Genomic DNA, 16,140 nt, shown 5'->3' with positions numbered 1-16,140 from the left:
TTTCTATATTTACTGCAGTCATGGGGGAACGTAAACCCGAGCTGATGACTGAGTTAACTTGCTATCAAAATCGTATTATGGATTTTTATTCAATGTATGAGGGGGAGGAATGGAAAGGTTATGACATGAAATTCCGGAAAGCGAAAGAATACGATGCTACTTTGACTTGGGATTGCCTGGACTCGGTGTCATGGCACAAACAGGGGCGGCAGGTACGTCCTCGCCAGGCGGGAGTGGGTCAGGGGTCGTCCGCCAAAAGCCCGCGGTGCCCTTTTGAGCGGGCGCCGGTGGGGATTACCAGCCTAAGACCGGCGGTAATGGCGGCAAGCGTGGGGTTTGTTGGGGCTTCAATCGAGGCAACTGTAACAGACCGCAGGGAACATGTAGGTTCAAGCATGTGTGTGTGGGCTGTGGGAATTCCTCACACCTGGAGAGTACATGTAGATCTAAAAATAGCGGGACGGGAGGAAAAGGAGGGTCTAAGCAGGAGAGAGGTAGAACTTTGTGACCGATTGCCTACACCCGTTGATATCATGGCTATGACTTCTTGGTTGAACAAATACCCTGATCATGTATCCGCTGGGGTGTTGAGGAAGGGATTCTTACATGGCTTCCACATCCCAGCGGGGGATTTTCGGGGGGACTCCTTTTATAAAAAACAGTTATCGGTACAGCACAACCAAAGCGTGGCAGAGATGAAAATTGCAAAAGAAGTCAGCTTAGGGCGAGTGGCAGGGCCTTTTCATCGCCCGCCGGTGGCGGAGTTCATCTGTTCCCCGTTAGGAGTTGTCCCGAAGAAAGACCCAGGGGAGTTTAGACTTATTCATAACCTGTCTGCTCCAAGGGGTTCCTCGGTGAACGCGGCCATTGACCCAGAAGTCTGTTCAGTGCGGTACGCATCGTTCGATGATGCCGTGGCCATGTTAAATCGCCTGGGCCCCGGGGCGCTGATGGCGAAATAAGATATCGAATCGGCGTTCCGGTTGCTCCCGGTACACCCACAGGATCAGCGCTTGCTAGGTTTTGCATTTCAAGGGAGTTATTACATGGAAAAATGCATGCCTATGGGTTGCTCCATTTCTTGTGCCTATTTTGAAATGTTCAGTTGTTTTTTAGAGTGGGCATTCACCGAGGCCACAGGGCATAGGCATGTTATGCACTAGCTTGATGACTTCCTGTTCTTGGGAGCAGCCGGCGATACGAAATGTGCGCAGGCGCTGCACGACTTCTGCCTCCTCATGAGGTAGTTTGGAGTCCCATTGGCACCAGGTGAGACGGTTGGACCATCTACTTCACTGGAGTTTCTGGGAATTGAGCTCGATTCTGTGGAGGGATGTTTCCGTTTACAGATGGAAAAGGTGGCCAAGTTTAGGGCTTCCTTGGCGCAATGCCTGGGCAAGGAGAAAGTGACCCTGCACCAGTTACAACAAACAGTGGGTCAGCTTAACTTTGCTTTGAGGGTGATACCAATGGCCCGCCCCTTCTCACGCTCTATTGGATCTTGAGATTGTTGAAAGAAGTTGTGCTGCTTTGCATGAGACTGAATGTACAGTTCAGGGCGAAACATGTGCCAGGCGTACTGAATCATGCAGCTGATGCACTCTCTCGTTCACATATGCAGGCGTTCAAGGGTTATCTACCTACAGCGGACCTAGTGGCGGCACCATTCCCCGAAGCACTATGGCTAATCGGTGCCCCGGATTACAAGACCTCATGGCAGCAAGCTTAGCCCCCAGGACAACGAAGGCATACGAAGGAGCGTTTCGTTCCTATTGCACATTTTTGGGTCCAACAGGGAGTCAGAGCTGGGGTCAGGAGGAATCCTTCCTGGGGTTCCTGGTAGCGCTGCACAGAGAAGGCCGATCAGCGGCAACGGCCAGTAGGCATAGGGCGGCCATTTCATTCATGGCGCAGGTGCATGGCATAAAAGACCCAACGGGTTCCTTTTTGGTTAAGAAGGCCCTTCGCGGCTGGCAGCGCCTCGAGGGTCGCAAGCAAGATGCGAGGCGCCCGATTGGCTTACACAGGTTGTCTCTACTCGTGGCGAAACTAGACGAGACGTGCTCCTCCCATTTCGAAGCAGTTCTGTTCCGGGCAGCTTTCGCATTAGCATTCCATGGGGCTATGCGGGTAAGCGAACTGGTCGCAAGGAATAAGAAAGACGTTGAGGGAGGCTTGTGCAGGGATCACGTCCAAATTAGGGGTGATTCGATGGTGGTCTTGATAGCCAGGTCCAAGACCGACCAGGGGGCTATGGGAAATAGTGTTGTCGTGCAGCACGCGCGAGGGTCCCCCACGTGCCCGGTAAAGTGTATAGAGGAATACTTGGCACTAAGGGCGGCTACATGGGGGGGAGTTTGCTGAGGCACAAGGATGGCACCCCACTGATGAGGTTTCAGTTCCAGAGGGTGCTAGCACTGACAATCGCTGCTGCGGGCATGGACCCGTGCGATTTTGGGACCCACTCCTTTAGGATAGGGGCTGCTACTGAGGCTACAGCCAGGGGTCAGAGTGCGGAGGAAGTGAAACAGTTGGGGCGATGGTCCTCGAATTGCTTCAAAAGGTATGTGCGATTGCACATGTTGTAAAGATCAATTGACATGCACTCACGCTTCTTGTCTTTTGTTTGAATTACAGTTTCGCGAGCCTGTCACGCGGGGCGGAATTTGCAGTCGACCCAACACAAGGAGACCAGCGGTCAAGGATCACCGTCTGGAGAGCGAGTGGTATGGGCCGTGGGCCACTCATATGTGAGGCGCGCCGGGGACGTATTCAAAGCAGGTGACGCGACTCACGCAGCTGGGGAATACGGGTACAGAGTGGCCTTCCATGGGAAGGGCGGGCTCTGTTTTGACCAATTCGAATCATTTTTTGAGGGTCTCTTAGGGCGGCAAAGGTCACCGCCATCTGTAGTCATAGTACACCTGGGGGGCAATGACTTGGTGACACTGGGTAGACGAGTGTTGTTTGAACAAATTTTGTCTGCTGTTAGCTGGTTGGCTAAAAGAATCCCGGGGTGCACGATTGCCTGGTCCCACATGATTCCCAGGAAGGTATGGCGGTGGGGCCTTTCGGTGTCAGCACTGAACCATTCGGTGAAAAGGGTTAACAATAAAATTGGTAAATTGTTTCGCTCTTCGCAGTTGCATAGCATTCCTCACCGGTGTATTCGGGGTGATCTCATGTATCTGAATGATGGAGTTCACCTGTCCAGGGAGGGGAATGATTTACTCATAGGAGACTTCATAGCATGGCTAAGGGGTTTGAGGAAGCATGACCTTTAGGAGGAGTAGGGGGGCCGGATAGTCGGTCAACTATCCGGCCTGTGGCGGCAAGGTCATGATCGGTGAGCAGTAATTTCAAGGTCCCTAGAGGGGGGCGCCACCCAGAATGGATGGGAGCGCCCGGGGGGAGGCGGCCATTGGCCCCTCCCACGGGGAGGCGGCACCCACTAAGGATGGGTCGCCTAGGGGGAGACGGCCATAGGCCCCTCCCAGGGGGGAGGCGGCTAGATGCCCCTCCTACTAATTTCCCGGGGGCCGGATATCCGCGACGGCGGATAGAGAGTGTGGGGATGGGGGGGAGTCCACGCTGTCCTTCCTACAGATACCTCACACGGGAACTCGGACGACCTTTAAGATGGCGTCGAGTGGAAAGGGGGCCCCCACCACGACAAGGGAAGTTACAGTTGGCAACGAGGGTAGAGTCCTCTGCGCATGCGAGAGTTTTGGTAGTAGGGATCTGACACCGGTTAAGACCTTGCCGATGGCCCTTTATGCTAGGATGAACAATTTTAATTTAGAATGGTTGCATTTGCAGGATGTTAGACTCGGCTAGGAAACCTTTGTATTAGAGATCTTAAGGTTAGCCAAAGAACATGTCTTCATCGAAATGTAATAAATGTAAAATTGTACATAATTATGAAACTTTTATTTAATGTTTTAAATTTTGTTTCATATTTTAATAAATACGGCCGGGAGGGTGACTCCCTCCCGCCTTCCAAAAGTTCAAACCGGTGTCCGACTTCTCCCATCCTTGGGGATTGTGTTGGGAGGGGGTGGCGGGCATCCCGGCCATATCTAACTGACAATTGCATTCATACAATAACTTACTGCAGCTCAAAGGAAGAGTGTATCACATTGCCCTCTTTTCAAAGTAAATGAGTACATTACCATCACCGAAACATTCAGATTGGTAATTTAGCTATCACAAGAAATGTCTTTCTTAAAGTGTGAAAATGCTCAAATCCATTCCTCGGCCGTGACTCTTACATACCTCCACCAAACACTCAAAATCAAGTACTAAATGCAGACTATTAATCCATTGAAGGCAGTAATTTGCCATGAATGGCAAATTCTCCATTCCACAGAAATAGTACATTGGGAAAAAAAATAATTTACAAACAACTTCAGAATTTGGATAGCGGGCCCAATCACAGCACTTGTTCAATATTTTTGGCAAGGCCTTCCCCTTTGAATTAGATTGCTTAGTTGGTAGCTCATTTATATTTTGTCAAAAAATGTTTTAATGCAGATCAAACTATTTGTAATTTTTGTTTCAAAATAAGCTGTTTTTGTTTGGATTTTATTTACCAGTATGTGAATTGATATGGAACTGTGCCGAGAAAACCTTTCATATGGCGTTGCATTGTCAGTGACCTTGATTGATAATTACCCTGCTTTTTACAAAAAAACAGTGTGTACATTGTCTTTACAGATTTTCTAAAAACTCCCTTGGAGAATTATGTGAACAAACTGCAAGTGCCGGTGAAAATTCTCAGGATGGAACAACGCTCAGGACTTATTCGTGCTAGACTTAGAGGAGCAACTGCCTCTACGGGCCAGGTTATAACCTTCTTGGATGCCCACTGTGAATGCACTGTCGGATGGCTTGAGCCTCTCCTGGCACGAATAAAGGAAAACATGTGAGATAATTAGCCAATTGTAATTTTGTCTACCAAAATGTTTTACTGCTGTTTGTCATTCTTGTTATATCATACCTGTTCATGTGTCCCTATTCCTAAAAACATGTCCACAAGGCTGCACTAAAAATGAACCCTTATTACAATTAGCATTAAAATGTTCAGCTTTCATTAATAGACTTTTGAATAGGTAGTGTTCATACACAGAGATTGTTGAAGCTACTGAAATCAACGGAGAGATAATAATGGACACATTGCTTTTAGAAAGTTCAGGGTTTGTTTGGCTTTCTTAAATTGAAAAAATGGGCAGTGGCTAGGATCACATACGTTTGAAGATAACCTTGCTATTTTCAGCTGTCAATGGGCTTGGCAGTTTGAATGTTGCAGTTTTTCTAAGCTGTTTTGAAAAGGTGACTTATGAAACAATGGGAATTATTTAGACCTCTGGATGGGGACCTTTTTCATGAATAGAAATAAACTAAAACAGATTTAAGTATCATCATACTGGTAACCTGGGCCTGGAAAATGTATGTATAGTTTTCATTAGCACTATTTCATGATTAAGAATGGAAACACTGAACACCCAGGGAACTGCAGATATAGAAATGTCATTACTTACTGAGCTAGCTAATCGACTGCAAATAGGAATGAACACATTAACACGATTTCATTATTAAGAATAGACATACTGAACATCAAAGTACAAAAATGTTGAAGAGTGTGATGCCATGCATGCACTTGTTGATGTAGTTTTTCAGCTATTATTCTACTGTATCTGTATATACCCTTCACAGGCAAATTATAATACAACCATGTTGTAGTATATCACAGTATTTTATTCTTACTTATTTTGCTGTTCATCTGAGGGGACCCATCGTTCCTCACCCCAAACATAGCACCAGTGCCAGCCCTATTCTTGCCTGCAGCACCATGGTAGAGTTTAACATTTTTAGTTTGGTGCCACAGCAGATGGGTAATGGCACCCCAGAAACGGACAAAGAAGGTGATTATTAAAAATGTTTACATTAGCCTGAACAATCAGTAATCATTCTGTGTGCATTCCAAATCATGCATTTTAATTTAATTACAGAAGACACCCAAGCATGTGTAAATTTGTCTTGCCCTGCTCAAATCGAAAAGGGCTAGCCTAAACTCAGAGTCCATGCTGCTCTGATCAAGGACATACTACTGCAAAACAGAAGACCGGCCCTGGTGCTAGTGTGAACCTGAGCAGATATCTTATGCAAAATACAGTGGTTCACCTGAAGCTAATTCTCTTAAAATGTTTTTGCCCAAAAACAAATATTCATTGTGTACACTTAGGACCAGATTTTGATGCTGTCAGAAAAAGCTCCAACCGTTGGTCGGAGCCTTTGCAATAGCCTCGTAATGTGCCGGCCGGATACCTTTTTGCCCACCTCATTACAATAGAGGCGTTCAGAAAGGAATCTGACTGGTCATTCCAACTGGCTTCCGATGGGTACGAAGAGTTCGTCTGCCAGTCGGAATTCTTGCAGTAATCCCAAGGGCGGCTCTTTCTGCCTGAGGGAATACGATGTCGACTTCCAGCAGCATTTCTGTGCCGGCCTTTCCCATTCAGAAAGGCTGTTGGAACTCGACTTTTGGGACCCCCAGCAGGGCCCCCACAGATGCACCGCCTCCAGTTGAAGGCCGATGGGGCATCTATGGTGCCCTCCTATTGTTCCCTGCATCCTGTGGCAGGCAGCTTGAGGTGCCTGCCACGGGGTGCAGGGATGACCTACACCTCCTATTTTACAATGGGAGCATGTATTCTGCCCAGAATACATGCTTCCATTGTAAAGTATAGGCATGCGACCGAACAGTGTTTGGGCCCATCCTAATTAGTCGGTCACCACCGCAGACCGGGTATCGGTCTGTCCCTTGACCGAGTCGATGTCGGGCAGAGGAAACTCTGCCCAACATCGTAATGAGGCTCTTAATGTAATAAACAATATTACAGTCTAACATCAGAAGTGCTTTAATATGCACAAAGAGTAAATGCACAAGAACCAACAACAATTGTCAACATTGGTCATAAACTATACACAATTTAAAATAGAGCAACAAAAAGACATAGGTTAATGTGTTCCAGTGAAACAACTCATATAAATGAGGCAGTTCTGATGCTGTTTATAGAAATATACCTTTCAGTGTGTGTTTCTTTTAACACACAACTATTGTCACTTCTGATAACAGTTCACTCAAGCCAATTAAGAGTGTGTGGAATGGATTCAGCTGCATTTCAAACTTATTTGCAGTTTTGAGTTCTCATAAGGACATGGGTTGACAGGGACACCTAGGTAAAGGTAAAATGTAACACAATCTATGGTTAGATATCTAAATTGATTGGTTCATTGGTGTAGTGTTCAAGGTATGGGATTACACTCATCAGCAAAACAGCCCTTGAGACCAGAAAAAAAGGACCTGAAGAGATAGCCACATTGGAAAAACTACTATTAAAGCATGACCTATTATCAGAAGCCAAAGAAACTCTGGAGAAAATGAATAAAAAAACTAAGGAGTGCAATACTTTTGAAATCAAGAAGAAAGCAGATAATGTATTAAATGATGTAAATAATTACAGCAACGAAAAAAACATATCCTGATTTAGCTGATGATTTGTACACTCAGAACCAGACATATACAACTTCACTAGGCAGATTGCACCTATGTCTTTTTGTTAGTCTCTTTAAAATTGTGTTGAATTTATGAGCAATCTTGACAACTTGTTAATTCTTGTTCATTTGCTCTTTGTGCTTATTAAAACATTTCTTATGAGGCCCCTTAACTTACAAATCATCATTGAGTATGAACCAGGAGAGACATATGTTTTTGCTTCATTTAATGTTGAATTTGTGAATAAATAGGAAACCTGTTACCAACATTTACACCTTATACATGGTTATTTCATAGAACTGTATTAAGTGTAAAAATTTACCTCAGAAATGGTTGTTAATGATATCATTCTGGCACGCCCTTCCTAAAGCTACCCTTAAGACCTACGAACGCCTCTGTACATGACTAGGGAGGGTCATCATCCTGAAAATCAACATCCTCAGCATCTGTATAAACTCCTTTCTTTGTTGCAGTATTTTGTAGCATGGCACAATATGCTCTTACCTCATAGACAGTTTTTGGTTTATTTTGCCATGTTCTATCAATGTTGTGGATGACTAACTCTGACTTTCAGCGGGTCAAATCCTCCTCCAGCCATAGTGTTTGTCTGAGATCATTATTGTTCACTATATTATTTATTATTCACTGCTCAAATGAAGGATATTGCCCTAGGGCTTTTTTCAATATTATTTTGTATCCATTTGGTTGCCACTAGAAGGGGCAAGGGTAACACCAACCTTTTGTTAGTGTTGTGGGAGACTGCAGGGAGTGAAATTGACCCAACAAGAGTTTACCATATTTTAAAGCACTCCAAACTGTACTTGCATGCTCCTCAGCTGGAGTGCAGCCCCCCTTGTTGTTGGTTCAATGGATGTACTTTGGGGCTTGAAAAATACTGAAAAAAAGACTCATGTTTAAGGCATTTTATTTCAAAGGCTTTGGTAAAAATAATTTGAGACAATCACTGTTATTAAACTTCGTAATCTGTGAGTTTATGAAATATACATTTGATTATAGTTATTGGTGACTTTTTGAAAAAAAGTCAATGAGTCTGCTTTATATATATACATAAGCGGACACATTCTTAATACCAATAGACCCACAGCTTTTTGTATTTGAACTCTTTAATGAAGCTGTTAGGTCTAGGTCTGCCTTACCTAAAATGACACACTTTATACTGTTATACGATAGAGTAAGCCATTGGGTGCCTGCGAGGGGCGGCCCTGCAGCCAATCCCATGCAGTGCATGACCCTAATCCATATGCATCAGGAGGTTGGGTGCACAGCTTGGCTGACAAAGGTGCACCCAACCCCACTCAGCACCAGGTGATGAACATCTTACTTCAAGTTAAACAAAACATAGAAATTCCTGGAAAAAACAAAAGTTAAAGTGAAGTTATAGTTAGGAATTATAATAGTATGTTACATTACATTTAAAAGAAATGCGGTAATCACTTCATCAACTAGCCAGAAGGCACCGCAGATGCAGACTACTATAGTCTTCAGTACTCTTAATATATACAGATGTGCCAACGCCAACTAAAGAAGGCAAAACTTGGACAAGTAACAACCAAAGTATCACTCTTCAATCTTTGCCATTTTCTACAAGTCAAAGTATACAGGATTTTTTCTCCACTTCGAGCAGATATATGCAGAAGAACCAAAGCCGGAGACCTCTGTCTCAATAGTCTGTAGGCATTGATCAAGAGAGGACATTGGTCAAGTAATCCAAATCTTTAAGGTCAAAATATCCAGTGGCATAGGGCAGACTGTGCCAGCCAAATCTGTTTGAGGCTCAAGGCAAAACTCAGATTCTCGGCAACAAATGAGCAGTCTTGGTTTCAAAAGCGGCTGTATGGGCTTATGCATAGAACTCTTTCTGCTTGATTGGCTTTTTGTATCCACCATTTGTTTTCTTGGTTTCTTCTAGGCAATAGCTTCCTTCATCTTTCTTCTGCATCCTGTACAACATAAACCCAACAAGACAAATGGCCAACACTAGTCCTGCGACGCCTCCGGCGATGACCGCTGCTAACACTCCCTTTTACTCCATTAGTCCCTTAAAGGTTTCAGAGACTCCATCATCTTCAATTGCCATTTTAGTCTCTGGAGCGGTGACTTTTGGTACAGCTGGTTCAATGGAAGGCTCCTCAGAACCTTCCAAATCTGCTGAGTCTTTGCGATCCAGCTCAGACTCATTATCAAATACTACTACAGGAATATTAGGTTTTCTGTCATTGCTACTGGACAGGATATGGATTGTAGTTTGCTCAATAGCTGTGTCTTCCTCCAAAGCATGAGTGTCCTGGATTGGGCAGGGAGGAGCATTATCATTTTCCGTAGCATTGCAGAATTCAGGATGATGGCTGTGGTTTTCATGATTGTGTAGCACATCTGGAGAAATGCTGCTGTTTTTTTCTGGATGGTGGTCATGATGCATGTGTGGATCAGCAGCTTCAGTTAGAGAAACAGCAGTGGTTGTTTCATGATGGTGATCATGATGGTGATGGAGATGTTTATGTGGCTCTGTGGAGCCTGCAGCTTGTGTTGCAGCTGCTGTAGTAGTTGCTTCTTGAGGAATATTTGGCACTTCTGGGAAAATGGCTTGAGACATAGTAGTCTTGTCTGTGACAGGATCGGCTGGCAGTAGACTGGTTGGCTCAAGCAACAATGCCGTGTGTTCGTCTGTTACCTTTTTCTCAGCAGACAGTTGTGTATCGTGAACTTCTTCATTAGGGCCAACTATAGGCCTTTCAGTTTCCACTGCTCTGGTTGTGGAAATGGCTTCCTGTTGTTTTGTCATCTCTGGATCTGGGACAACAGGGTGTTGGTTTTCTGTCGGCACTGTTGACAAAACAGATGTTGAAGAGGGAATTGTAGTTTGTTCTGCATTACTGACATCAGGAATGGGCGCATAACCTGAGCCAGAGAGCATGTCTTCATCATCACCACCAGATCCATCTTGATCATCAAGGGGCAGATTCATAGTGTCATTTGTAAATGCCAGAGTGCGAAAGAGGATCATCGCAGCTGCCACGCTGTCCTGGCCATGGTGAGGAGCCCGGGGTCTGCGGCGCCCCCTTCTGCTGTCTGGAGCGGCTCCTCGGGGGGCTCGGTGTCTGCTGGGAGTTAGGAATGGGCACTGGCTTCTCTAAAAGAATTTTAATGAAAAAAATAAAGGGTAAAGGGACGTTATAGTTAGTTAAAAATGCTGTTTCAAGTTAACAAAACCACTGAAGTTATCTTCGTCACGTTAACTTGTGCCCTAATGTAACTATGACCGGCTCCCTCACCATGCGTTGCTAATTACCTCACATATTACATCACTCATGACATGTTCTATGACATCATTGATAACATCACTGCAACATCTAAAATGACATCAGTGATAACAACAGTGTGCATGGCAGTGCGTGAATTATATCTAAACCTGTTGGATTTGCATGCTTTTCTTAGTTTTAAAACAGTATGTTTTAGCCGACATTGTCAACTAACTATAACGTCCTTTTAACCGTTGTTTTTTTCAGTCAATATATTGTTTTATTTTGCTAATAACTTTGCTGCTATTTGACGAACCTTAACAAAACTTTCCACAAAAAATCACGCATCTTAGCTTCTTCCTGGAAAGTTTTGGGGTAATCTGTCAAATGGGGATAGAGAAAAAGGGGGGTTCCAAAAAGCAATAATTTCCCCATGCAATTTCTATAGAAATGTTTGAACAGAGATATAGAGAGAAAACAGTTGAACAGAATTCTCAATACTCAATGTAAGGATGTTGCTTTTTGTTGCATGATCATTTAATTTGCGTGTTTATATAGCGCTAGAATCACTCCCGGGGGAGTATCTCCACGCTTCGACCGCTGCGAAACCCTTCCTGGCTTCCCTGAGAGATGGTCCCTTAATGGGTATCTCCAGGGTGAGACCAGGCATCCCCGGCGGTCTGGTGGGGCCGTTAGTGAAGATGAGGCAAGCTAATGCCCAGAGTTGCCGAGTGTGATCGCTGATCAGAGTGGGCACCGAGGCGAGAGAATTATCAAGTCCGCTGACCCTGGTCCAGAAACCTGCCGCGCCAGGAATCGAACCCTGGTCCCGGGCCGTCCTCTGCTCTCGGGTCTGCCGCCTCTAACCAGTGAGCCACACTACCTCGGACTGATGTTGGTGGTTGTTTGCACTGAGGCCTTTCAAACAGGCCTCGGTGCCAATGCTCTGACCCTTAAAACGTGTATGTCTTATTTTCTCACCCACAATTGCCATAAGTTAGCTTATTTTTATGTCTTCAGTATATCGTTTTAGGGATTCCCAGCGCCTGTAAGATAAAGTGTACCTCATGGACTGTAGCACCTATTGTGCTACCACATTCGTGACAAAGCAATGCCCGACTTCCAGCCTGCCATTGCTGGCTGACATAGCATTTTTCGAACTGCTACCATTTAAGCTAATGATAAGGCCAATAACTTCCTTTTTATTATATGTAATTAACCCTAATGGCTGGTCTATTGAGAGAGGGAAACAGTTGCCCAACCAGTTTTCCTATTTTCGAGTACCCCTCAGATAGTCAAACCTCTAGAGTGAGCTATCACACTCCCCACACAGAGAGAGGAATTATGCCCTCTTGGGAGTAGGCAGAATATTGCTGTGTGGGATAGCTAGATGTAGCACTATACAAGAAGTCATCATCAGGAAGGAGGGGACCATATACCCCAATGACTAGTAGTCACTCCACCCCAAGAGGACAAGTAATGGGTATAAAAGTGGCACCCCTGGCACCCAGATTTCAGATCACATCTGCACTGGAGAGAAGACTGAAGAAGAGATTGCCTGCTGTTGCCTGGACCCAGCAAAGAGAGGCTGCACCAAAGACTAGACTGCATCTGCTGCTCCTTGGAGTGAAAGAGAGAACTATGCCTCCAGTGCCACGCTCGAGGAAAAGTCATTCCTGTGACCGAGGTGGAAGAAGTTGCTCCAAGAATCAGTTGGATCCTGTTACAACTACAGGGTCACAAAACTTGAAGAAGCATGCCTGGGTGACTTGGTAGCCACAATTGTTTGACCTCACCTGACTGCTGAAGGCCAGTCTGTGAGATCGAGTCCTGATGCTCAAAATATTAACTAAGTCTGCTGGACCTGAGAGAGTCATGAAAGTGCAGTTTGGCTGGCCAAGATGGATACTAGCCTCAGGTAAAGGGTACCACTGGTTTCGCTCTAACCAAAGACCAGTAGATCAGTGTTTTGTTGCTGGACCTCAACCAGGGAGGGTGATTGACCCTTGTGACCAAAGTCACTTCAACATGCTTGTGGACTGAGGGGTGGTTCCAGTTAGACACCAATCACTGTATCATTATCTTTAGCATCCTGTATCCCTTGAATCAGGATCACTCCATTAATGTCTATGGAGGTTTGGTTATAGAGCCTGGAACTGGGCTGGTGTTTTGATTTGTAAATATTTTTTGGGCACACTTATCAAAGAGAAATTAGGGGAATGCAAAGCTAGGTTTTAGTTACCAAATAGATTAGGTAGTGATATGTCGCTGTTGGAAATGGCCCTTTTTGCAGGGTCATCCCTAATCTTTTCGCCTTCCTCTTGTATTTCTTCTCACCTGTTGTTGTTGGTTTTATGACTCTTGGCACTTTACCACTGCTGATCAGTGCTAAAGTGCATATGCTCTCCCTGTGTAAATATGACTGTGAATTGGTATATCCCTGATTGGCTTATTTGGTTTACCTGTTAGTCCCTAGTCGTGGACCTCATGTGTGACCAGGGCTGGTAACCCAAATGCTGCTGGTGGGCCTGCAGCGCTGGTTTGCGCCACCCACAGAAGCAGCTTGTAAATGGTACCTCAGTCCTGCCACTGCAGTGTCTGTATGCAGTCCAGAACTGCCATCTTGGCTGTGAAGTGTCCACACTTCCCAGCCCCTGAACCTTCTCTTAGCATCATGTCAGTCACCCCTATGGTAGGTGCATTGTATGCGTAAGGCAGGACATGGCTTGATATGTTTAGCATGTCCTGGTAGTGAATTACTCTCCATTTTGTTTTTCACTCCTGCAAGGCTACCTGTTCTCCATAGGTTAGAATGGGCAGTCTAGCTATTACATCTTATAGTCCTAACTATCCCAGGGAACATGGTAGAAATTCGAGTTTAGTATGCCTGAGCTCAGAATAATAAACTACATCTTTTAGCAAAGTTGGTTTTAATATTCTGTGTTTGAAAATACTACTTTTAGAAAGTAGGTATTTTCTTGCCTAAGCCTTCCAGTGTGCTCTGCTGTTATGTGCATTGGCTGTCTGGGTTTAGAGGGGCAAGGCAGGCTGAGTCAGACCTGGGTTGAATAGAGAGATCTGCATTGAGTACTGGAGAGGGGTAGCTCCTTGACCTGAATAGGGCTGTGCCTGGCAAGGTGAATGCTGGCTCCACCTCCTACTGTGCATCTGATGGCAGACCCTCCCTTTCTGAAAGGAAGGATGCAGCCTGGTAAACAAAGTGCTCCAGGTCTGAGCAGAACTGGCTCTGGCTGGGTTCAGTGACTAAAGACTTTTGAGAACAAAGATTTTTGGGGTATAAATATCTGTGCCCAAACCCCTGATTTTGGTATTGCTCCTGGATATCAAGAAGAAGCTCTGTCCGTTTCACTGAAGAAATCTGCAGGAGAGGACTGTATGTGTGCTTGTGTGCTATTTCTTGGATTGGCCTGCAGTAGTTACCCTTGACTTGGAAGAAGAGGGAAAATGACTTTTCAGAGACTTTTATTTTGATAAGCAATCACCCAAGGGCTAGAGGAGAGCTAGCCTCCTGCTGGAGTAATGGGCACATCTGACTCCCCCACCAGCCTTATGATTCCTCCCAGCGAGGATTTACATCTGCAGGGGAGGCCCCTGTGAGTTCCAGGGCCTCTAGTTCTACTACAGAGAAGAGAGTGCTGAAATTGTCGCTAACGCCCATTTGCGAGCCGCCGCAGCTGAAGAGCATAAGTAAAATCATTGCGCTGTTGACGCCGAGCACTCGCAAACCAAAGATCATCGCATCGCACGCTGCCGGGCCCCAAAGTGCTTGCGAACCCCACAGATCATCGCATCACACAATGCAGGCTTTGTCAAAGGCTCGCTAACCCCGGATCATCACATCGAGATCATCGCATCACGACATCGCAGAGCGGACGCCGTGCGTCTGCCATTTTCCTCGCTTTGCACCCGGATTGTCGCTCCCTCGCAGGGTGCCATTTTCTTTCATCGCAACCAGATTGCACACGCAACAGGATCAGCGCATCATCCTCCCTTGTGGCAAGGATTCAACACATCGCTGGCCTAGCGTGAAGAAGTCTGTCGCTTTGTGACCCAACCTGACCTCGTCAGTGCCAGTCGTTCAACCCGCCGCGTGGCTCCTCCTGAGGTCACCCGGTCCCCCCGTTGCCGCCACCTGCTCGCCGCTGCCCCTGCAGACGAGGTTCTCCTCTTCCCCCTGGTCTCTCCCCTGGTACATTACCTGGATGTAAAAATTCTGAGAGAACCCGGAGAATGGTCCACTACCATCTTTCGTAAACCTACTGACAGGAACTCAACCTTACATTACCATAGCTTCCATCGCATGGGATTAAAAAACAACTTACCATATGCCCAGATACTACGTGTAAAAAGAATAGTCTCCAACGAAGAGGAAAGCAAATCGCAAATTAAGACTGTTCTAGAACGTTTACGTGCTCGCGGATACCCCAACCCGATACTAGATCTAGCTACCCAGAGGAGCCAGAAATGCACTAGAGCCTCTTTATTGCAACCCAAGTTGAAGACACCCTCCGAACGTTTGGTGGTTGTTTCCCAATACTCCAAAGCATCCAATTGTTTTCAAAGAATCATCCGCAAACATTGGCCCATCTTAGCTTTGGAACCAGACTTTAAAGGACTGTTCAATGAGCTTCCCATATTTGCATTCACTAGGGGCAAGAATCTCAAGGAAATTCTGAGTCAAACCAGTGGACCCAAGACCAACGTCATTTACACGGGTCTCAAACCCTGTCACAATTGCAGTAACTGCAACAATTGTATCCTTGGTAATTCCATCAACCATCCTATGAAAGGCAATGTTATAAAACTCAAAGTGAATGCCACGTGCAACAGCAAGAATGTGGTCTATGTCTTAAAATGCCCTTGCGGCAAATGTTATGTCGGTCACACCGAAAGAAAGATCCGCGTGAGGATCTTGGAACATAAGAGCAACATCCGAACTCAGAATTTAAAGTCTACAGTTGCCACCCACTTTATTGAAAATAGACATACAGTGGCTCAATTAAAATACCAGATACTGGAACAAGTACCGATCACCACGAATAACAAGAATCATTTGTTAAAACGCGAGAACTTTTGGATCCGCTACCTTTCCACGATGGCCCCCTTCGGGCTTAATGACCGTATTGAGTTCCTTTGTTATTTATAATTCTGTACTTATTGCACATCATGTGGAGTTCTTATATGTTGTTTACTTTTTCTTACATGCTGTCAGCCTCTCTTAGTTGTTACACCTTCCAACATGGCGCCCACACCTCTATGCTAGTCTATCTCTATTTTTCTTGGTCGCTAAGTCCTTCCTCG

The 16,140-nt window shown here is 45.4% G+C and overlaps 1 protein-coding gene and 1 pseudogene across 2 annotated transcripts in view; one reads left to right on the top strand and one right to left on the bottom strand.

The window, feature by feature from the left end:
• Positions 1–16,140, top strand: part of GALNT13 (polypeptide N-acetylgalactosaminyltransferase 13) — a 1,171,447-nt gene that overhangs the window by 437,394 nt on the left and 717,913 nt on the right. For both annotated transcript variants that reach the window (XM_086956679.1, XM_086956678.1), the window contains exon 4: positions 4,717–4,924. In XM_086956679.1, the coding sequence (XP_086812805.1) occupies positions 4,717–4,924 (208 nt within the window). The remainder of the gene's footprint in view (positions 1–4,716; positions 4,925–16,140) is intronic.
• LOC147731579 (uncharacterized) lies at positions 9,420–15,136 on the bottom strand (annotated as a pseudogene).

Source organism: Lissotriton vulgaris, chromosome 2_1, assembly GCF_964263255.1.
Source record: "Lissotriton vulgaris chromosome 2_1, aLisVul1.2, whole genome shotgun sequence".
In the NCBI taxonomy this organism is placed as follows: domain Eukaryota; kingdom Metazoa; phylum Chordata; class Amphibia; order Caudata; family Salamandridae; genus Lissotriton; species Lissotriton vulgaris.
Note: the sequence above shows the minus strand (reverse complement) of the source record. Positions and strands in the feature narration are given on the sequence as shown.